A 25,574-nucleotide genomic window follows, 5' to 3' on the forward strand; every position below is an offset into this window, starting at 1 on the left:
TTTTTTAGTGTCACTTAATGATATTGTTGGAACAACTATGAAGTAAAATTGTGAGTGAGAAGCTTAATGCTAAATATAAAGGTAATTTCTAAGTGCATATAAAAATTTTCTATTCAAGTCATTGCTTGAGAGAACCATATTGATGCATGTAAGAGTAGTCTGGTCTACTCTGAACCAAATTTAATTTTGTAACTTTCTTTCGATTAGAAATGGCGCAGCCTACTTCACAACATGGGGTTCTAAATTGTGAATAGCTTATTTCCAAAATCAAGATTTCTCGTGATTCTTACATGTCATGATTGATTGGTAAAATGAGAGATATATTTTTAAATATATCCTACTTTAAGCTATTTTGGCCACTATCCATCAGAGTTTACCAAGTTTAAGATGATCAAGAACTCAACCCTGTATCTTTCTACTTAGCAATTGTTGAGAGACATACAAAATCATATTATTCCATTAGCATACCATAACTTAGAGATTTATCCTATATCAGTTCACAGATGATGTTCTTCCAATCTATCTGCTTAATTTTTTATTCATTCCTTGATTTTAGAGTTCTATTATAGATATGCAGCCATTATTTTAAAACTTGTCATATTACCAGTGTGATTATATGACACTGTATGATTTGTTTTGTCTTTGGTATATTGGCCATCAAAGTTAATTTCAGTCTTGGGGCTGAAGCAATAGCACAGCAGGTAGGGTATCTGCCTTGCACTCAGCCACCTTGGGTTCAATTTCCAGCATCCCATATGGTCCCCCAAGCACCACCAGGAATAATTCCTGAGTGCAGAGCCAGGAGTAAGCCCAGTACATCACCAGGTATGACCCCCCAAAAAAAATTCAGTCTTGGTAATTACACTCATCTAGCTAAGTCTTTCTTGTATTTCCTTGGTGTACATAATGACTCATTATTCTTTGACTTAGTGGGTTTCAGATAAGACTGTGCATGCTTATTCCCCATATAGATGCTTATTCTCCATATAGAGTTCCTAAAGTTGTGGAGCTCTGTAATGGATATCCCAAAACCTATGACTTTAGTAGCATTCCTGGGCTTTCAGATGCCAATGGTTGTGTATTACCTCCTAGAGTAGTGATCTTAATCCACAGTTGCATTTTAAAACATCAAGAATTTGTAAAAAGTGGGGCTGGAGCACAGCAGGTAGGGCACTTGCCTTGCACGCAGCCAACCCGGGTTCGATTCCCAGCATCCCATATGGTCCCTGAGCACTGCCAGGAGTAATTCCTGAGTGCATGAGCCAGGAGTAATCCCTTTGTATCACTGGGTGTGACCCAAAAAAAGCAAAATAAATAAATAAATAAAAGCTTGTAAAAAGACACTATGACTCGAGACCCTCAGCTTAACCCATTAAGTCAGAAGTTTTCCTTTATAAAAGGTGTAAATATTTTACAAAAGGTGTCCATCCAGATTGTTATCATCTACAATCAGATTTAACCTTAAACTATTATTTTTTCTGCTCCAAATGGTGAATCTCATTGGTGTATTTGCACTTTTTGTGTCACACCTTCATAGAGTTCACTGATGCTGCTCCCTCCCTATGCTGTTGAGTTTGCTAATCTCTATAATTCAGGGAGCTCTTTTCTTTTCATGTGTATTAGTCAGCTGGCCCAGTGTTCTGCAAACTAAATGAAGACTTATAGCTAAGAAATGAATGAGTACACATCTACAGTTGCACAAAAACATAACTGGCAGCATTTGGTGCGAGCTTTGTTCACCTACACAGAGAATCCTCCATGCTAAATTGTTGGTGATGCCCTTTTGCATACCCAGTCACTGAGACCTGCTCTACTAGCTGTTGAGTGTTAGTATACAGATCCAGAAAATGGTGTCTAGTCTGAGACCCTTACTGCTCTCCCTGTCATTTAGAATCAAAGTGCCATGACAGAGTCTTGAACAAGGCAATATGCAGCAATTTCAACCTACGTCATAAACCTGAAAAGACAGTGTAAATCAATCTGATCAGGTCCATTTTGGCTAACTCAATATAGACTTAACTTGAAGGGCAAGGTCTAAATGTTTCATATGTGTCCTCAATAAATTACCAAATTAGTTTTAAAACCAATGAGAAGAAGTGCTTAAGGGGAAAAGAGAATTTTTAAGCGTCACTTGCCTTTTCTCTTTAAAACTAGTTTCTTTAAAGGAATTTTACATCCATGTTTAATACATAGGTTCAAATATTTCAGTAGAGTAATAAGGAAAATAACAAAGGTGAATTAAAAAATGTTTGACCATGATATGGTTCATTCTAATAGTGGAAAAGCTATTTATGACATGATGAAGATTAGGGAAAGTTTTTGCTTTTATTTTTATTTTTAATTTTGTGGTACTATTTCTGCATGTGAAAATCTTGTAGACTAGAGGGGAAGGAAGAGTATGGTACTACTTTTCCCCACTAACCACTATAAACCATCTCAACAATCATTCATTCTGTATATCTTTTTAAAGACTTGCCTTTTGTGCAAGTGGCTTCTCTTCCCCAAACCTTTGATTCTATATTCTGCCATAAAGACCATGGCAGAAATGGTCTATATAGAAATCCTACAGTGTTTAGTGAAATAGAAACAGATTATAGAGGTATGTAGCATCTTGCAGTCGCTCTACGAATAGTCTGTGTTCAAAGTAAGCTATTATCAGAGCCTATATATTATTTATTCAACTCCTAAATAATTAATTCCTAAATATACTCCACATGTGAATTGAAATCCTTAATAGCATCTAATAACTGCTAAATGTGTGTGTGTTGGAGGACCTTTTTTTGTGTCACAAAAAAGCATTGAGAGTTATCTGTTATTATGAATAGCCTATAGGATCAATGTAATGACTACTGTGGTTATTAGAAACTCCCTATCATATTTCTGTGGCAAATAAACGTTTAAAACAGGATTCCTATGATTGTGCAAGAAATGTGGGTTTATTCCTGAATTACAGGGAGACATAGACATTTTCATTTGTTGTAAACAGCTTTATGTTTTCCCTGTAGCCATTACTTGTCGGAAGCAAGATGGAGGGCAGGCTGGCATCCACGAATGCCTCGGGTATGCAGGCCCTGTGCCAGCCCTCACCCAAGCCTGCCAGATCCCCTGCCAAGATGACTGTCAGTTTACCAGCTGGTCCAAGTTTTCTTCCTGCAATGGAGACTGTGGAGCCATTAGGACCAGAAAGCGCACGATTGTTGGTAAGAATAATTGGGATATTGGGATGCCAAAGCCAATCATTGGCAAGGTAGAAAACATAATAACAGTCAAACCAAGAAGATTTTGAAAATGCATTTGGACAATGCCTGAATATGCCTTATTGTTCCTTTTTTACTGATACATGTATTTTTTTCATGAAAGTTGTCAATGAGAGATGCATTATGTATGGCCAGTAGAAAGAAAAAGTAGCCTTGGGAACATGGTGGTACATTATTTTCTTGTTTATTCTTCTTTTCTATCTCTCTTTCCATCCTGTATTTTGACACAACTTAGGGGATAAATTTATGTTATGTCATATTTCTTATTCAATAAAAGTACATGAACATTTGAGAGGATTTTCTTTTGCTTTTCAGGCCACATGCAGGAGTGCTCAGTGCTTTCTCCTGGGCCTGTGCTAAGAGATCACTTCTGACATGTTTCAGGGGACCACACGGGGTAGTGGTGATAAAGCCCGAGTCTGCCATGTGCAAAATTCGTGCCCTACCCAATGTATCACCTCTCAGGCTCCATGAATAGGTGTTAATTATTTTGAAGAATATAAAATTCAGCAAATCAATACTTTAGGCTAAGTTTACTGTTTTCATATGACAAAAGTTTTATTTTTCCAAAGCAATACTAACAGGCCTTATTTATAGAATCATATTGAACATGGTTAAAAATGAAGAAAGGAAGTTTAAGAAATGGATTCGTATAATGCCCCAAAGTAGAGAGAGTAGGGGGGAAATTGTCTGCCATAGAGGTAAGAGAGAGGGTTGGGGAGGGGCAATATGGGACACTTTTGGTGGAAAATGTGCACGGGTAGAGGGATGAGTTTTCAATCACTGTATGAGTGAAACTCAAACATGAAAGCTTTGTAACTGCATCTCATGGTGCACTGTAGCACTGTTGTCCTGTTCTTCATTGATTTGCTCAAGCGGGCACCAGTAATGTCTCCACTGTGAGACTTGTTTTTACTGTTTGGGGCATATCAAATATGCCATGGGTAGCTTGTCAGGCTTTGCCGTACGGGTGGGATACTCTCAGTAGCTTGCTGGACTCTCCGAGAGAGACAGAGGAATCGGAGCTGGGTCAGCCACGTGCAAGGCAAACACCTTATCCGCTGTGCTATCACTCCAGTCCTGCATCTCTATTGGTGGTTCAATAAAAATTAAAAACAAAAAATAATATGTTCCAGCTTAAATTGATGCTTTCTCCTTTGCAGGAAAAAGTAAGAAGAAAGAAAAATGTAAAAATTCTCATTTGTACCCGCTGATTGAGACTCAGTACTGTCCTTGTGACAAATATAATGCACAGCCTGTGGGGAACTGGTCAGACTGCATTTTACCAGAGGGAAAAGCGGAAGTATTATTAGGGATGAAAGTACAAGGAGACATCAAAGAATGTGGGCAAGGATATCGTTACCAAGCAATGGCATGCTATGACCAAAATGGCAGGCTCGTGGAAACGTCCAGATGTAACAGCCACGGTAATCCAATTTTTCTTTAAGGTTTTTATTTGCTTTCATTGGGGAAAGGTAAAATGTGCATGTTTCTAAATAGCAGGGAAATTAAAGATTACAGAAGTTTGTTATAAATTGAAAATCAGCACACTGTACATTTATTATTTGTATTTGACAACTTTCTCATTGAGTAAAAATTGCAAATTTGGTGATAAGACAGCCCTACAGACAGGTAAAAATGATGCGAAAATCTCTATTGCGACTTAGTAAGACTATTTTGAAAATGCCTACAATTACAACAAATCTGTGTACAGAAACAAAGAGGAAAACATTTTTTAATTCAAATAGAAAATGAATTTTTATTAGATGGACTTTAATTTATGTTTTATTGAAATAGCATTCCATTACAGCATTACATGCATTTTGGGTGTATACACACACACACAAACACACACATACACATATATATACATATATATGATATATGTATATGTATATAAATATATGACTAAAAGTCCAGTTCTGACTTTCACTGTGCAATTGTTCTTTTCATCCCAATTTTCCCATTTCCTTTCCTTTCTAATAACCAGTTATAGATTTTGTAGTCTAAAGCTTATTTTCATTTTATTTCACTTGACCGTTGTCATATGGTATTTGTCTTTGTCTTGCTTATTACATTATAAATAAAATTCTTTAGGTCCATTCATGCTGCTGCAAATGGTGTCTCATCTTTTTTTAAGATGAATAGTTTTTCATTGTGTATATGTACCACATCTTCTTTATCCATGCAGCTGTATAGTTTCTTAATTTTTTTCCAGTTCTTAGAAATTGTACTGATTAAAAAACAAATATGAGGGTACAAATAGCTCTTTGAGTTAGTATTTTGTATTGAGAGGCAAGTAATCAGAAGTAGAATAACCAATTTATATGTCACTTGTCACTTGTCACTTGTCATCCCATTGATCTTCGATTTGCTCAAGCAGGTGCCAAGTAATGTCTCCATTAGTTCCTGTTGCGTGCTAGTGTAGCCCAATGGTATCTGCTCACTCCAGGAAGACGGAGAGCCTCAAACTGTTCATTCGGGGTTTTGTAGAGTTCACTAAATATTTAAATCAAAGATGACTATTATTCATAAACTTCTAGCAACTTAATCATCAAACAAATATTAAAAACATCTTTGGGTGTACATCTGGTGTACGTCTGACATTGTTCTAATAACACCAAACACTAACCAAGCGGCACAAATGCTGGCTGACTTCGGCCGTGAGTGTGGAAAGGTAGGACTGCAGCTGAATCTCAACAAAACAATGTTTATGAAAAACGAATTAGTCCCTGATGTTCCATTTACTCTCAATGGAACGAACATCTCCTAATGCAGCAGCTATGTGTACTGGGTCAAGAACTCAACATGAGGAATGACTTGGTGCCAGAACTGCACAGGAGGAAGAGAGCAGCATGGAGCGCCTTCAAGAACGTCGAAGAAGAAGTTAAAAAAAAAAAGAACCTCCAGCTCCGGGCACATCTTTTCAACTCCACCTTTCTACTTGCACTAACACATGCTGCAGAGACCTGGGCCCTACGAAAACAGGATGAGAACGCTATTCGGGTATCCCAGAGAGGAATCGAAAGAGCTATACTAGGACTATCACACTTCACTCAAGTGAGAGAAGGAATCTGGAGTTTCAATCTCCATCAGCGGTCAAGAATCAGGGACGTTGTGTCATTTGCCAAGGCGTCAAAAATCAGATGGGCCAGACATGTAATGAGACTTAGAGATGACCGCTGGCCTAGAACTTTTGCCAACTGAATTGCACAGGACATCAAAAGACCACGTGGCCGCCCACCTACATGATGGTCAGATTTCTTCACTGGGACCCTGAATGAACAGTTTGAGGCTTTTCATGTTCCTGGAGCTAGTAGATGCCATTGGGCTAAACTAGCACGTGACAGGGACAAATGGAGATGTTACTGGCACCCAATCAAACAAATCAATGAATAGTGGGATGACAGTGATACGGTGATATATACATCTGGTGGTATACTCTGTGTTTACTCTTGGTTCTGTGCTCAGAGTTCACTCCTGATGGTGGTCAGAGAAGCATACATGATACTGGGTATAGAACCCAGGTTTTTATATTTAATTTCTATTTATTTTATTTTTGGTTTGGGGGTTGCACCTAGAAGTGCTCAGGGATTGCTCATGGCTCTAAACTCAGTGATCTTTCTTGGTTGTTCTCCTGGCATCACATGACATGCTGAGGATCGAACCTGGGTCAGCCCTATGTAAGGCAAGCACCTTAACCACCCCATTATCTCTCTGACCCTCTCTATTTTTCTATAATGGCTGTACCAATTTACATTCTCAATATGAATATAAATCCCAGGGAATAATTTATGAGTTCCTTCTATCTCAGAAGTGTTGGTTCTTGTGTTTTTGAATATTAACTATCCTTTCATTTAAGAGGTAATATTCCTTAATTGTTGGAACTTGCCTTTACCAAAACTAAAAGATGACGAACATCTTTTTGTGTACTTGCTGGCAATCAGTATATCTTCTCTGCATAAGTGCCTATTCAAAGTCTCTTTTTTAAAAATCAGGTTTTTATTTTATTATTGCAGTTTATGAGGTTTTTGGTGCATTTTTAATAGTAAGCCATTCTCAGACATATAATGTGAAAATATTTTTTACTTGGTAGAATATCATTTCAATTTGATGTAAGTTCTATCACTGTATAGAATTTTTGATGTGATTTTATTTTTTATTTATTATTTTTCCTTTACCAATGGAGTTGAATCTCTAAATACATCTATGATTTCAAGGTACTTGAATATACTATCTTTTATTTGCTTCTTTCAGGTCTTAGATCAATATCTTTAGTGCTTTTGAAGTAATTTTTATGCGTGGAAATAGACAGTGGGCTAGTTTCATGCTTTTTGCATGTGGCTGTCCAATTTTCTTAATTACCATATATGCAGAAACTTTCCTTGAACCATTCATTGTAAACTCTTGTCTTCTTCTTTGTAAATTATTTGTTTTTAATTATGTGATTTTATTTCTGGACGCTCAACTTTGCTCCATTGTCCTGTGTATCTGTATTTATTCTAGTACAATGCCATTTTGAATCCTGCAGCTTTGAAGCATAGTTTAAAATCAGGAAATGCAGTGCTTGCACTCTTGTTATTTTTGTCTTCGGGAGTACTTTTTACTCTGTGGAGTCTTTTGCAATTCAAAATAAACTGCTATGACCTTTTTTTCTGTTTTAGTGAGAGATAGAATTCTAATCACCAAACATTCAGTATTTGTCATGTAGTCAAAAATGTCATCAACAAGCAGAGAAGAAACAATATGGTATGTAGCTTAGTGGTAGAACACATCCTTCCCACGGTAAGGATCTTGGGATCAGGGTACACCAATGGTACTCATGGGGTATTTATCTTTCTGTGCTCAGAAGTGACTCCTGCTGGTTCTTGGAAGACAATATGCAGAGCCAGAGGTCAAACTGGAGTTTCCTACATGCAAAACAAGCATCTTTTTTCCTGTACCATCTCTCTGCTACCTCCCACCCCCATGACACACAGACACACACAGACACAAACACACACAGACACAAACACACACACAGGCACACACACTTTTTTTTATTAAAAGATAGGTTGAGTCAGAGAGATAGTACAGAAGGCAGGTAAGGTGCTTGCTTTGAATGATGTCAAACTGGGTCTATACCCAGTACCATATATGGTTCTCTGAGCACCCTCAAAAGTGATCTTTGAGCACAGAACCAAGAGTAAACACAGAGCATACCACCAGATGTACACCCAAAAATGTTTTTAAAATTTGTTTGATAATTAAGTTGCTAGAAGTTTATGAATAATAGTCACCTTTGATTTAAGTATGTAGTGTGTTCTACATGTTTAGTGAGTTCTACATCTAAGTCTTATTATAATTGGTCAAAAATAATATTTCCCATCTTAATATCCTTATATTTTTATAGTAGAACTAGCTTAATTTATAGGAAAATAACCTGAATCACAGTATCACATATTTGAGAACACTGGACAATTATCTTCCTTTCTTCAAAGAGGTAAGCCTAAGATTCACCTAAGATTTCTTAGTCCAATCACTAGAAAGAAAGATAGTAGTTACCTTAAAATCTTGCTCAAATAACTTCTCTATTGGTACTTCTCCAGTTTTATTATATAGTGAAGAAAACATGAATTATAGTACCATCCACATTTAGAACCATAATATATCATGGGGATACACTTATAGTAATCTCTTAAACATGTCCCTACAGATGAGTTTACAAAAGCATTGTTCTTTAGTTATTTTCTAAAACATTGTCTCATTATTGAATTTTTATCAGACTGTTCTCTGACTACTAGTCAATATCACAAAGATGTTACCACAAAGTCTCCATAGTATTGAAGATCTGAATATATTTTTCAGACTAACATATGTAAATGTATAACAGTATTTCTAAGATTATTCCATGAATTATATTTATTAAGCTAATAAATATAAAAGGTAAGAGTATAGTGTTTATAATAGATATAATTTATAGTAATAGTCTTTTTATTCTTTTTATAAATAACATGACTGTATCACTGTATTACTGTCATCCCGTTGCTCATCGATTTGCTCGAGCAGGCACCAGTAACGTCTCCATTGTAAGACTTGTTACTGTTTTTGGCATATTGAGTACATCATGGGTAGCTTGCAAGGCTCTGCTGTGTGGATGAGAAGATATTCTCAGTAGCTTGCCAGGCTCTCCAAGAGAGACGGAGAAATAAAACCCGGGTCGACCATGTGCAAGGCGAATGTCCTACCTGCTGTGCTATCTCTCCTGTTCTATGAGTAACATCACTGTATCACTGTCACTGTATCACTGTCATCCCATTGCTCATCGATTTGCTCGAGTGGGCACCAGTAACGTCTCCATTGTGAGACTTGTTACTGTTTTTGGCATATCAAATACGCCACGGGTAGCTTGCCAGTCTCTGCCGTGCAGGCGAGATAGTCTCGGTAGCTTGCTAGGCTCTCCGAGAGGGGCAGAGGAATTAAACCTGGGTCGGCCACATGCAAGGCTTACGTCCTACCCGCTGCACTATCGCTCCATCCCACAAATAACATAAGTGTTATAAATTAGATACCAGGAAAAGTGTAAATGCGTTTATGATATTAGATGACATGATGATAATGCAAAGATTGTTAATTAGCACTACTATAAAATTAAAGATGACTTTTAAATTGTGTTTCTTCTGGAATGTGACACGTGTTTGCTCATGTTTAAATTGTTATGCAGAGTGAATTACCAAGATGATCATTTTGTAACATCAGCTCTGAGCTTTCCAAATGACTCATATAGCCTCACTTTGACCCTGATATATTAGTTAGATGTATAGTTTCAGTGAGCTGCTTAACAGTCTAACTTATTTTACAAAAAGTTACTTTAAAATATACTCAAGGGTTGGGAGGTAAAGAGATAGTACAGTAGTAGGGCAGTAGCTTGCACATGGCCAACTAAGGTTTAATCTCTGGCATCCCACATGTTCCTCTGAACAATGCCAGGAGTTATTCCTGAGCACAGAGCCAGGAATCACCAGGTGTGCCCCCCTCAAAAAATATATATATATGTGTATATATATATATATATAAGCTCTATACATGTTGAGAGAGAGAGTGGAGTGATAAGTGGTTTGGTTTCTGAGTGATCTGCAAATAGAGAGATGGTTCAGTGGGTAGAGTATTTGCTTTACACTCAGTCAACTTGGGTTCCATTTCTACCACCATATATGCTCCTCTGAGCACTGCCAGGAGTGATCCCTAAATACAAAGCCAGGAGTAAATTCTGAGTATTGCCAAGCGTAGCCCAAAACTAGAAAATAAAAAAATAAATAAAATATATTCTCTTATATTGATTGTAAAGAGCATTGATTACTCAAAATAAATACAAGTACAACATAAGTTAACATGATCAAGGGCAGTAAACGTATTCCTACCTTAATAGTATTAATTCAAAGTGTGAAGAGCTGTATTTTAGATATATGAAGTACTTACTATATTCTAGAAGGAAAAGCACATGTATGGAAAAGAGATGGGTCACATTTGACCCTGGACTCCGTGGAGATGATATAAAACTTTGAGGTCCTTGACTAAGGGAAGTATTGCCCTTTATTTCTATAATTCTGCCTACTATGTCAACGACAGATTTACTTAAAGGCAAGTTGTAAGAAATTTAATTTCACTTGGCTGGCATATTTGTAAATTACCATTTTTCTTATTTATTTTCTGTCAAGTCTGATACTGTAGTGAAACACTGTAACTGGCACTCTCAAACTCGCAGTCTTTATAGCCATTGCCATCTCAGCCACATCACTTTTCCAGAGGGATGGTAGAAATGGGGATTTAAAGTGACTTTCAAGAAAGTCTCTTTCTGCTTTCAGTTTAAACATAAAATTGATCCTTACGTGTGTGCAGTGTAAAGACATTAATCCCCTATTCAATAGTTGCCCTAAGGCATTTAATCAGTTCACCCATCTGGGGAGCTTATTATTAGTTATATTACTAATAAAGCAACTTGACTTTTGCCAGTATGCTTATATTGTTTTAACTTTTATTGGCTTAATGATATCATTTTAGGCCATTTTTCAAGTGATCAGCGAACTTTACTGTCGAATCTGAGTCAGAATTTTATTGTATCTGAAACTCCTTGTTAGAGATTTGGTGCTAAAACTGATATATGCCTACTCCAAATTCCAGGTTTAAAAATATATTATAGTAGTCAAACAAATGTTCATTTATCCTGCTTTAAAATCCTAAGAACATAATAAAATTATGTATATTTAGTTTGGTACGAAACCTTGGGTGATGTCACTATCACAATAGATTTCACATCACTCAGGAACCAAACCAGGGGTGGTGCAGTGGCACAGTGGGGAGGGTGTTTGCCTTGAATGCGGCCGACCCAGGTTCGAATATCAGCGTCCCATAATGTCCCCCGAGCACCACCAGGAGTAATTCCTGAGTACAGAGCCAGGAGTAACCCCTGTGCATCGCCAGGTGTGACCCCCCCCAAAAAAAGCAAAAAAAAAAGAAACCAAACCATATATTTTCTGCTGAGTGCTAGAATACTTAAAATCATCATTGGTTGGTTCACTAGAAATTTAAATGCCTAATAATATAGCACAAGGTACTTCTCAAGTTAATCACTTAAAATTTCACAGAACTGGTAGTAAAATTTCTGGAACTTTTGAAAATTTACATTATGTCGTATTTATATTTTTAAAAACCTCGTGGTTACCTCGCTTATGCAAGAGACCTGTAGACAAACATACTGTCATCCCCGTTGCTTATCGATTTGTTCGAGCGGGCACCAGTAACGTCTCTCATTGAGAGACTTATTGTTACTGTTTTTAGCATATCCAATATGCAGGGGTAGCTTGCCGGGCTCTGCCACACGGGCTCTGAGAGGGGCGGAGGAATCGAACACCAGTTGGCCTCGTGAAAGGCGAAAGCCCAACCGCTGTGCTAGGGTTGGAGCAATAGCCTGGCAAGGTATCGGGAGTACGGAGCCCACACAACCCGCATGGCTTGTTACTGTTTTTTGGATATGCCAAAAACAGAAACAATAAGTCTCTCAATAAGAGACATTACTGATGCCCGCTCGAACAAATCGATGAGCAACGGGATGACAGTGACAGTAGACAAACATAAATAACAGAAATTTATCATCTCTCAGCCCTTTACAGTGTTCCCCTGAGCTTTCCTCAAACCCGTTATTCTGGTTTTTGTTTTTTAATATTTCCTAAAGGATGTATTGTCGCATAGCATGCCATATAATATGCTTAAATACGGCTATTTATGTTCAGTCTCATAAAATATATAATGATTAGGACATCTAGATTATTTTTTCCCAAGCAGTGGGTACAGAAAAATTATCTAGAGAATGAATGGATGAGTAAAGAGCTAATTGTTTGGTGCTTTTTTTCCCATAAAAGGAATTGAGCCCTACTGGGGTTGTAACTGACATACTGACTAAAACACTTGCTTTGGAGTAGGGGGAATCTGGGAGAGGAGATATCTGGCAGTGCTCAGGGGCCATTCCTGGCTCTGTGCTGAGGAGTGACCCTTGATGGTGTGCAGGGGACCATAGGCAATAAATAGTATTGAGCCAAGGTCGGCTGCCTGTAAAGAAAGCATCTTACCCCTATACCATCTCTCACATCCTAAGACACTTTCAAATTTCCAGATACTGTCCTCCCTTCTGTTTCACATGTAGCGAGCTCTCTCTACAAAAGATAAGGTGCTTGCCATGCAAATGTGTGACCTAGATTTTAATCTTCCCAGCCCTTTATATGGTCCCCTGAGCACCACCAGGAGTGAGCCTTGTTCCAAAGACAGAAGTATGTACTGAATTGCCAAGTGTAGCCCAAAAACAAAAACAAAAATATATATATTTAATTTTTTTAATTTTTATTAAAACTTATTTAGAAAGATGTGAAGGGAGAGAAAGAGAAAAGTATGTGACCAGGACAGAACATGGTTTTTCCAGTGTGAAAACTGGAAAGCTAAAAACAGAGAGACAAACAAGAGATACATCTTCAAGGGAAAACATAGGCTTGAAGAGCAAGAACCAAAAATTATTTTTAAAGATGGTATGAAGGTCCTAGAAACTAGTTACTGTAGATAGAAAAGCAACTACAAGTTTACAGTAAATTTGTACTTATTTTAAAAAAGGATAAGTTCCTGGATAAGTTCCTTTTCTGACACAGTCTTTTTTCTTATAAATTTTAACCATAAGCACCCATTTCAACTTCTAAATGTATAAAAACAAAAGACTTCGGAACCACTAGAAGCTACTCATTCCACAAACATTAGTATATATTCATCAAATATTTGTGCTTCTCTCTACCTGCTTAACAAAACACATTTAGCCCACTAAATTGGGTCAGTAATATCAATACTGATAAGTCTCGTTATTGACAAACAGAGCATACTCTTCTGAATTGCCTGATTTGTATAACTAGATGTGTATAAGAGCTTAACCTCTTGATTTATATTATTATCAGAAAAATTGTTTTTATACTAACCTGTGTTTATTATTTTAATGGAATATGGAATGTTTGTTTAACTCTTTCTACTCTTATTTCTTTAAGAAATAAGTAATTGCTTCTCTCTCTTTCAGAACATGATTTGAAGGCAAATTGGATAATGTGTAAAAATGTCAGATAATCTGATCTTGAGTTCTATGAGTATATAATTATTCTAGTGACTTTTCAATCTTTGCTCTCAGCAAATTTGTTTTTCCTATTTCTCATAAGCAATTTAGGTTTCAATATGCCACTATAACACTGCACTGCGCTGTTGCACTGTTGTCCCGATTTGCTTGAGTGGGCACCAGTAACGTCTCCATTGTGAGCCTTGTTGATACTGTTTTTGGCATATCAAATACGCCACGGGTAGTTTGCCAGGCTCTGCCGTGTGGGCGGGATACTCTCGGTAGCATGCCAGGCTCTCTAAGAGGGACGGAGGAATCAAACGCAGGTCAGCCACATGCAAGGCAAATGCCCTACCCACTGTGCTATCACTCCAGCCCTATCACATATACCATTATAAATATTCTAAAATTAAACTCAATTAAATCTGTATTTTTCTAGCCCCTATTATTTTTAAATAGATATTTCTACTTGATTTGACAGTTTTTCCTAAGTCCAGATGCCTTAATACACATAGCTTTTCTCTATTCTCCTGAAAAGAAAATATTACTATTGATAACTATAAAATATTTATGACCATGGAGAACAAGGAGGGAACACAAAAATAAGCTATTAAGGTGCTGGATAAATAGTACAGTGGGTAAAGAGCTTACCTTTCATGAGGCTGCCCGAGTTTAATTCCTATTTATGCATATGGTATCCCAGAATTGCCAAGAGTGATCACTGAGCACTGAGTTAGGAGTACAGTCTGATGTGGCCCAACCCCTCTTCTATCCCCCAAGGAAAAAAATAGGACCAAATAAAGAATCAGCTATTAGACTAGAATACTTATTGTTTTCCTAAAGAAGCAGATAGCAAATATGTTAAGTTCAGTGGTCAAAAGATCTTGTCACAAACCCAAGTTCTGCAGTTATAACATGAGAGCTGCCATAGATGATATGTAAGTGAATAGCATCGCTATCTTCCAACGAAATTTAATTTATAAAAACAGGCAACCAGCCGGAACTGTCATTTACCAGTGGAGATTGAAACTCTTGCTACTCAAATTAAGGTCTACAGGCCAACGGCATAGACATTAGAGCGAAATCCTTGGGAAAGGCAAAAAACCAGCTCAAATTGCAGATCTTCTAAATAAGAACCTTCATTTTCTCAAGATTCCCCCAGGGACTTTATTACATATATAAAGTTGAAGAATTACTAAACTGGATCATGCAAACACTGGGGCTATGGATTTTGAGCTTAAATGTGAATGGGAAAGGTCTGTGGTTGTCACCTCCTTGAATGAAGCTGTCTTAAAACAGTCTACAATCAGTAATCACATGATCAACCAGTAATAGAGAAGAGAACATTAGGAAGCTTGAATTGTATAAGAATAAGACTTCACAAGATAAATCTCTGTTTAGGTATTATTCTGAAAGCAAATAGAATCGATTGGACCTTGTATGGAAAAGATCTCCAGAGGAAAAATAAAAATTTTAATTCAAATAGAGCAAGAGAAGAAAACTGGGGGTTAATTACTATGTGTTTGTAAGTAGAAGGTAGCTTCATATTAAAGCGCTATGTACATTTGACTTTGTGCACTCAGGAATTATGATCCATTGACTCTAAATGTATCAGTACTGCTATTTGGAAATCATACTAGCATTCGGATAACTAATGCTTTTTGGAGACCACATTGTGTGCTTTCATTTGGTTTTTCCTTAAATGTGGAATAATTCAGCATTATTTTTTCTAATTCTTTAGTATACTGTTACTTTCCCTTCAACCTTAAATTTCAAATATAACTGCTTTCATTGGCTCTTCTTTGCTTTCTGTTTTTGTCAGCTTTGTTTATAAGTAATATTATAGTGACCCTTCTGAACATTAATGATGTCATCTTGCTTTTGGAACTATTGGTGACAAATTGTGCCCACAAGGGTTTAAATTCTTGCAGATAACTAATGTCACTTTTATAGTTTTGCTTCATAGTTGACACCATAGCACTAATTATTACAATGAAAGGAAGGACTATAAATTTTGCAGGTTCAATTAAATCTTTTAATAAAATATTTTATATTATAACCATAAACATATACTTATATGACACCATTCAGCATTATCACCTAATAACCTATCCACATTCTCATTTCATCATCCTCCCATTTCACCTCAGTTATGAAGAAGATGGTTTCAAAACAGGTAGCATGTTTAAATGAACAGTATCGCTACAACAAAGAATCCAAATATCGCATGCTGCTTTATCAGAGTCTGTACTATACAGTTCTTTGTATCAGAATTTGTGGCAACAAAGAGAAACCATTATGAAAATTTAAGTTTAAAATGAATTACAAATGTATTGGGGCACAAGTGCCCAACTGAATTTTTAATATTAACCTTTTCTCTATTTACAAGTAGAATTTAGTTCAAGAGCATGCCCTCTTAAGACATTGAATGGAATTCAGTGTACATCTGATTAAAAAATAATTATGAATTAGGGGAGAGTCAATTATGAGGATAATCCACATGAATACCCAACCTTATTTTAACCAAATTGTATTACTTTCTGTAATGGAATTCTATAGAATTTTACATAAATTTAACATTAGAGGTTAATTAGAAACAAAATTGAATAAGAAATGATTCCTTATACTGAATGCTGTATTTGATCATGTGTAATTAAACTAGAAAAGGGGGAATGAGTCGAGTCTTGTAAACAAGCTGAAATGAAGTGCTGATTTCTCCACAGAGCCATTGCAGTTTAATATCTACTTCATTTCAGAATTTAAGTCTTTCATTTGATTCCTCGGCTACACCCAGTATTGCCATTATAGCTGCTGTTCACATTTGAAATCTTTTTCCTTTCAAAAATAGAGAGGTAAAGGGGAGAGACAGTTTTCCTGAGATTTTCAGTGCTACAAATATGAAGAGCCAGGAGTGGAAGAGAGGACTGCTAAGGGCACTTGGGTTCAAACAGAAAACAATTACATTTCAATGAGGTGATATTACTGGCATTATTCTAACAGGCTTCCTGAAGGAACATCATGAAGGTGGTGAGGGAGAGGGTTTGGGGGGACTTTTCCTACAGCTACCAGTTATGCATAATGGGGGGTAGCAATCTAATTCTATCATTTAGTTCTGTGTGCTTCTTGGCCCTGACATCTAAAATCATCTATTACTTCACAATGATTTTCACAGTGGACTCCATGGAGGGTGTTTTCAGGTTTTTTCTAAGAATAAAGGACTTCGCTGTTTCAAATAGTTACCTGCCAAAAGCACTTGATTATGTTCCACACTCAAAAGTTATTTGAATCTTGCCTTTATTAACAGTTTTTAAAAATTATATTTTTTTCATGTTTTCTATTGGAGTCTGACCCTTTATTCCCACTAATACCCTAGAGGATGAGTATCCCTAATTGTAACAAATAATTAGAGAAGAAATTTTACAGTTACACATTAGTCATTTTATTTTACTTAATTTTGTTAAATTATTGTTTGGGTTTTGGGGGTGACACCCAGATGTGCTCAAGGCTTTTCCCTGGCTCTGCGGCCAGGGAGCTCTAGTGGTTGGGTTTAGAGGACCAAATGTCATTTCAGGGATTAAACCCAGGTTGTCTACATGCAAGGCAAGCGTCCTACCTGTTGTAGTTTTGCTCTGACCCACCTTTGCTCATCTTATTGATATCAACAGAGAGCTGTTCATTACTTATGTTGTGTTTCAAGGTTTCACAATTCACAAAGATAACGTTTGTGGATTCACTTGTATTTTCCTATTAGATTTGTAAAAAATTTGTAAAAAATCTGCAAAACCAGAATAGTTTTAATACTCCATATTACTTGAGTTTATTCACATTCCTAAACTGGAGGACTTTTTCATTTTCCAAGTGTCAATAAGAGTCTTGTTGCTTGGTGGCAGACATTATCTTGAATATGTGCAGTCATGAGTTCAATTTATAGCACCAACCCACATTGCCAGACTTATACCAGCAACCAAGTGTAGCCCCAGGGAGGGAAGGGAGAACATAGGACAGTGTATCATCAAAGGGGTAATATTGTGACCGAGCCTTAGCATAAGAAAAAAAAAAGAGAACTTTGATTAATACCTAAAGAAGACATTTCATATTAGACATTAGCCATACTGGTGGGCTCAAAAAGTAACATGAGAGATAAGGAAATCGCACAGAAGGTTGGACTGCTAGTCCCGTGTAGATATTCCTAGTACTGCATTGTCCCCAAAGCACTACTGTGCTTAGCCCAATAGCACCTGAGTACCATCAGCTCTAGTCGTGGTGGCTTCTGAGCACTGATAAGTGGGACTTGTATGGCCCCAGCATCTCTGGGCCAGATGGCCTAGAGTTTTAGGACCAAACATTAGATATCAGACTACACAAGTGAGCCAAGTATTGCCACACTTGGCCCCCAACACTGCTCAGCACTTGTTAGGACCCATACATAGCCCCAATAATTTGAGACTATGTCAACAAATTTGAGCATGCTAATAAATTTGGGGGAGTTTTAAACTTAGGCTTTAAAGAAAAATCTTTTCTACATTTGCTCCATTTATTCATATTTGCCTTGCATGCAGCCGATCCGGGTTCGATTCCTCAGTACCTCTCAGAGAGCCCGGCTAGCTACTGAAATTATCCTGCCCACACAACAGAGCCTGGCAAGCTACCCGTGGCCTATTAGATATGCCAAAAACAGTAACAACAAGTCTCACAATGGAGACGTTACTGGTGCCCGCTCAAGCAAATTGACAAACAACGGGAGGACAGTGCTACAGTGCTACAGTCATATTTTTACTGAAGACCAATTTAATTCTTACAAGAAATTTTGGTTAATTTTCATGTAAATAAAATTCATACTTATGACCATTGCCAGTGACTATTAAAATAACTCAGGATATTATTTATTCATATTGGAATTATCTTTCACCATAGCTGTGATCCTTAAAGCTTAAAGACTTTAAAGCATGAAATACTATGAGAAGCAGAAACTGTAATTTTGTTTGGACAGGAGACTGGGAAGTTGTTTGTTTTTTCCTCTCAAGCTTCCATATCTAAAAGTGGAGTTATATTTCCTTTTAAAATGTCTTAAATTTGGGTTCCAGAGTTTGGTGCAATGGGTAATAAGGTGCTTGTCTTGCACATGGCTGACCCGGGTTTGGTCCCCAGCACTGCAAGCACAGCCAGGAGTGATCCCTGAGCAGAGAGCCAGGAACAAGGCCTGAGCATAGCCAGGTGTGACCTAGACACAACCACCACCTCCCTCCTGGTGTCAAGTTTAATTTTGTATAACTCAAACTCAGGGCCAGAAATACAACTTGAAGGGACAACTCCAGCCTCACATGACTTTGTTATACATATTATATTTTAATTATACTTTGTTGACCTTCATACTATGAAAATCTTCCCTGTATCTCAGCATAGCAGTGGGTGAACTGATACAATGTGGAAGGCTAACACTTTTGCTATATTATTGAATATCTACATAAGATACTTCTAACAGTAAACCACCATGGATTCATATTCTGTTCACCCCTCACTCACACACACACACACACACAAACACAAACACACAAACACACACATACATGAATCCCGTGTTAGTGCTTTATAATTACAGTCTACCTGTGTTATCTCTTTCTGACTGCTGCAGTGAGAAAATATTTTTGTTGGTTTGTTCATTTGGATTTTGGGGTCATATCCAGTGGTACTTGGAACTTAGTTCTGCCTCTGTGCTCAGGGCAAGGTTTGGATGACCATACAAGAGCTGGGGATCAAACCCAGATTGGCCATGTATAAGACAAAGTCCCTACCTATTGTACTATCTCTCTAGTCACTGTAGTGAGAAGTTATGGAGGTGCGTGGGGAGGCATTAAGTTTAGGAATGTGATATCGGAATTGTTCTCCAGTAGACTCCTAGTTTATATTAACAAAAAAGAACATCCATGATTAAAAGATGTTTTATCTCAAATAATCCAGCAGTTTTCTAACTTACCTGATGATAGAATTTTTAAATAAAACTTGTGTTGTGGAAGAAAGGAAGGAAGGGAGGGAGGGAGAGGGGGTGGGAGGGAGGGAAGAAGAGGGAGGAAAGGAAAGGAAAAGGAAGGAGGCGGGGAGGGAAGAAAGAGGTAGGCTTTGACAATGAACATACTCATTACTTAAATTATTTAAGAAAATCTGTAAGCACTTAGGAAGTATAAGTAGATGTGCATTTCAGGTGTCTGTAAAACAAATATAAAATAGTCTTTTATGTAGCACTGTAGCACTATGGCACTATCGTCTGTTGTTCATCTATTTGCTCCAGTGGACACCACTTATGTCTCATGGTGAGACTTGTTGTTACTGTTTTTGCCATATCGAATATGCCACAGGTAGCTTTCCAGGCTCTGCTGTGCGGGCGGAATACTCTTGAGAGCTTCCAGGGCTCTCTGAGAAGGATGGAGGAATCGAGCCTCTGTCAGCCGCATGCAAGACAAACACCCTACCCGCTGTGCTATTGCTCCAGTACAGTCTTTTATGTAATAATATAAATTTACCTGACCACTGCACTATGAATATTTTAATTGCCCATTGTTTTTAGACACACAGCTTTTCAAGATATGTGAGATTTGATATATTTGTTGGTCTTTTTTTTGTTTATCAATTTCTGAGTTCTTAATACATAATTAACAATAAATGTTAAAAATATTCTATTAGTTAGGGCATTTAAAATTATTTTTGTTGATATTTTCACACACACCCCCCACCCAAACACCACTATTGCCAAAGGTTTAGCTAAATGTTCTTATTTCTGATTGCTGTCATTTGCATACAGTACACTTTTAAGTAGGAGAGTTTTTTGAGGTCACTTTTTGGGAGAGGGGCACACTCTGTGGTACATACATCCCTTGAAGTCACTTTTGAGGTTAATCCAAATGTTTTGTAGTGCCAGAACTGCTTATTCTCACAGCAGTGAATCACAGGCAACCAATATTTTCCATATTTTTTAAAAAATGTATTCTTTCGCCTATCAAGAGGTGTACCTTTCAACAGTACAGGTTGGTAATTGTGAAGGGTGCTGAAAACTACTTTACACATTCATAATTCAAGTGAATGAGGTGACTGGCTCTATCTCAATGGTGCTGTGTCCTCTGGTGAACACTTCACACATGGTAGTGTTTTGTGTTCATTTCAACCAGAAAGTTGCAGTTAGGGCAGATATAGAATACCAAAAAGTATGGTCAGAGATCAGGAGTCTGAGTTACCCAGGTGTCAGATTTAGTGTTACAATACCAAAAGTTTTAAATTCTAACTTGGAGCTTATTCATTTTATTCTAACCTTACTCAGAAACCACAAATTGCCAAAGATACCAACAGTTTTGTTTAGCCTTTAAACATTTCAAATATTTGTCTTTCCAGCCCTCATGATTGTTTAGTGTTAATTGCTTTCCAAATGATCTTAGGAAAAGGCAAGAGAATGCTTATCTAGCAGTTTCTTGTAACATTAAGGATTTTAATTGTGTTAGATAAACATAACAAGCACTTATTAAATGTAACACATTGCAAGATAAAAGTGGAATGCTTAGCAGTTTTGTCTTAATTTCAAAGACTAATTCTTTTAATAAGTTATTTTTATTTGAAAAATGTTTTCTAAAATATGCTATTGGAAGAGCAGATGTCATGTTTTATCGTCTTAATAATACAATGTGAATCAGTTAGCAATCATACGTGTTAAGTCGCACTACTGCCATAACACTTGTATAGATAAATGTAAAGAAAAAATTCCTATTTTTCTGTTACTCTGTATAGATACATGAAGATCATGTGATTCTATTTCAACTATAATTACCAAATTATAGAAGGTTAGAGGTTTTCTTCTACCATCATTTTGAAGATTATAAGATGCAAAGGCAACTCTAGAAATATTTCAGTCACTTGTTGCCTTTGAAGTACTAGTGTCCTTTTGATAAAAGTATTTGGAAATAATTGGGATTGTCAAATGTATATTTTTTCAAACATTAAACAACTTGATCACAGAATGGAATTGATTAGAAAATTCTTTAAGATATTTTATTAATTTTATTATACTGTTTTATTCTGTTTCAAAAAATAATTTATCATTTTATAAAACACTACGTTTTTACTAGTCCTATCAGGAGTTATATTTTTAGACATATCATGACATTTTTGATAAGTTAATTTACTGACTGTGCAAAAGGAAATTACTGTGCCCGAGAGAATGGGATTCAAAATATATTTCAAATCAAAATAGTGAGGTGGATTTAGTCTACTTCCAACCATAATTAAAACCAGGGTAGATAATTTAAGTGGGTCATTGCAATTGACATTAATATTTCTGTTTTTTCACGGGTTTTTTGTTTCATTGTTTTTTGGGGTTTTTGTGTTTGGGGTTGTGCTTTTTGGGTCACACCCAGCGATGCACAGGGTTACTCCTGCATTTTGCACTCACGAATTGCCCCTGGTGGTGCTCAGGGGACCACATGGGATTCTGGGAATGAAACCCAGGTCAGCCACGTGCAAGGCAAATGCCCTACCTGCTGTGCTATTATTGCTCCAGCCCCAGTTTTTCATGTATTTTTTAAATCTTTTTCCTCTCTCTTCCCTTTGTTGTTGTGTTGACTGAGAGTCGCACACATGCTTGGCTGTGGTGATAGCCATGGTTCATTCGTGGTGGTTTTTACACACACTTGTCCACAGTGCTCACTGGGGGATCACACTCTTGGTTTGCATTTCTCTTACATTTCCTTGTTGTTCCTGGGGAACAGGGCTTCCCCAGGGTTCCGTATGATGCTCATACATGTGCTCAGCAGGGATTGCATGCCTGGCCATGGTGCTTGCACATCTTTAGTTACAGTGCTCATGAGCATTTCACACTCTGGTTGCAGTGGTCACACACAGCTGTCATATATAAAGATCATACTCTATTACTCTGTTGTGCTCAGACTGCAGAAGCACAGAGACTGCTCAATGCAGGTTGTGCCAGGGATTGAACTTACTTCTTTACTCCTGCAAGGTTTTTGTTGCTGATCTATCCCCTATTTCTGCTTTTTTTTAAAAAAGTTTGATACACATTATCATAATTTAGCCCTACTTCAATTGTTTTTGGTCTTTTCTCTATATTATTACCAATATCCCAAAGCCTCTTCAATTGAATAAGTACCTTCAAAACCTAACAGTGAAACCTCATCTTCAATATTTCGCAGATGAAGATGAAAAAAACTTCAACTAGGAAATCTTGCATTATATATTATCTGGGATTAATTGGCTTTTGAAACTTTTTCATTTCAACCTATTCCTCATGTAACTTTTCAATTTTGTTCTTAAGAAAAAACTATTTATGATTCCAATTATGTGATACAATGTGTGTATCTCAACATATCACTTTTACTCTGAAGAATATGCCCTGAAGAAATGCATACAATGTTCACTGAAATAAATCTTCTAGAATGTTGCTAGCAGAATTGTAAATAGTAGCACATACTGTAAACTACAAAAATGCTCACTAATAATAGAATTAGCAAATAAATAATAATATATTCTCTGAGTAAAACACCATTAATTAGAAGGAACCATCTTCAACAACATGGAACAATGTAAACAAGATTTGGATCACATGTAGTGGTGAAAGAAGGCTAACACATATGGATATATAGTATAAAATTCCATTTTATATAAGAACTCTAAAACATAAAAATTCTATATTCTGAATGTTGTTGGCAGTGGCAGCCCAGTGAGAATAGGGTAGTGATTAGAAGGGAGTACAAACAAGAGATATGAAATACCTGTTTCATGTGTCTTGCTTATGAAAGACACACTTTGTATATGGAGAATACAGTATATTTAATGCAGGTAACATTGCATATCTTTGACAAAAGTATAAGATAGTGGATAGAAAAGTATACCACAAAACTCCTTCTTGTCCAGTGTTGTACTTGTTGCCTAAGTCATACAGCTGTCCCAAATTTCAGTTCTACATTCACATATGTAAACAAGAGTGGGAAAGGCCTGAATAAGTGCAATGAATTGTATCAATCTTAATATTAAATGAAAGCAGGCTACCAATAACAAGGGGAAAAACTGGGAAAGGTATACAAGGACATACTTCATACTGTTTCTTACAACTGTGGTGTACGGATCCACAATTAACTTGATTTTAAAAAAATAAGCTATGTTCTGAATAAAAAAGATGTATTTTAATGTCCAAAAGTCAGACCCTACAACTGAATCATAATGCCTGTTATTGCTAGAAACCTATCTGTTAGCTTGTGCAGCTTATGCTGCAGATAATGTATAATGTATACTAAGAAATACTAAGTGCAAATTAGCTAGCTGTTTAACACTTCCAACTCAGCACACTGTGGGCAGAAACTCTTGGATTTAATATGTTATATTTTTATGGTTTTACTTCACTATAATTTTTTTTAAAATTATACTTGTTGATTCTCTTTAAAAAATATATGGTATAAAAAGAATAAAATGCTTAAGAACAAACTTAACAAAAAAAGTGTAAGATGAAGGCACCAAAATCTAGAAACTATCATTGAAAGGAATTTTAAAAACCCTGGCTGGACAGTTACTACAGGGTTTAAGACACTTGCCTTGCATACAGTGGATTCAAGTTCAGTCTCCAACACTTCATAGCCATCTATGAACCAAAAAAAAAACAGAAAAACAAGAAATTAAAGAAATCTGAATGGAGTGATAGTACAGTAGTGGGTAGGGTACTTGCCTTGCACACACAGTTGATGAGGTTCAACTCCAGGCATTTCCATATGTGATCAGAACCAGGAGTAATCCCTGGGCACTGCCAGCTGTGCCTCAAAAGCAAAACAAAACAAAGCAATGAAATCTAAATCAATGGGGGTGGGGTCTCCATGTATCTAAATTATTAAGTTAATAGACTCCCTAACTGATAAAGCAATTCTACACCTTTTTGAAACACTTGCTATTCAGTCTATGCTGTAATTTTTGGCATAAATTTACACACTTATGCTGAAGTGCAAATGGAAATGCAAAGAGACCAAAGAAGTAAATATTATCTTGAAAACAACAGAGCAGGAAGACTTATATTCTCAAATACCAAGGAATACTACAAAGTTACTGATAACTGATAAAAAAAAAAGATAGTATGGTACTGCATAAGGCAGAGATCAACAGAATTACTTCTATAATCCAGACATAAACTTTAACTTTTTTTTTTTTGGCTTTTTTGTTCACAACGGTGTTGCTCAAGGGTTACTCCTGGTTCATGCACTCAGGAATTACTCCTGGTGGTGCTCAGGAGTCCATATGGGATGCTGGGAATCGAGCCCAGGTTGGCCTTGTGTAAGACAAATGCCCTACCCGCTGTCCAATCACTTCAGCCCTAAACTTTAACTTTTATGGCCCAAACATTTTTTTTTACTTTTTTTAATTATTAATAGTGAGTCACCATGAGGGTACCATTACAGATTTACATATTTTTGTGTTTGAGTTTCAGTCATACAATGCTTGAGTACCCATCCCTCCACCAGTGCCCATTCTCCACCACAGATGATCCCAGTATCCCTCCCAGTCCCCCACTTAACCCCCACATCCCACCCCACCCTGCCTCTGTGGCAGGGCATTCCCTTTTGTTCTCTCTCCCCTTTTGGGTGTTGTGGTTTGCAGTAGAGGCATTGAGTTAGCCCAAACAATTTAATGTAAAATGGATAGGTTTTACCATAAATGAATTAGGA

General features: G+C 36.9%; 1 protein-coding gene across 2 annotated transcripts in view; it reads left to right on the forward strand.

The window, feature by feature from the left end:
• The window catches only part of THSD7A (thrombospondin type 1 domain containing 7A), a 465,946-nt gene that overhangs the window by 391,523 nt on the left and 48,849 nt on the right, over positions 1-25,574 (forward strand). For both annotated transcript variants that reach the window (XM_055121051.1, XM_055121083.1), the window contains exons 12-13: positions 3,006-3,200; positions 4,421-4,684. In XM_055121051.1, the coding sequence (XP_054977026.1) occupies positions 3,006-3,200; positions 4,421-4,684 (459 nt within the window). The remainder of the gene's footprint in view (positions 1-3,005; positions 3,201-4,420; positions 4,685-25,574) is intronic.

This window comes from Sorex araneus, chromosome 1 (assembly GCF_027595985.1).
Source record: "Sorex araneus isolate mSorAra2 chromosome 1, mSorAra2.pri, whole genome shotgun sequence".
Taxonomy (NCBI): domain Eukaryota; kingdom Metazoa; phylum Chordata; class Mammalia; order Eulipotyphla; family Soricidae; genus Sorex; species Sorex araneus.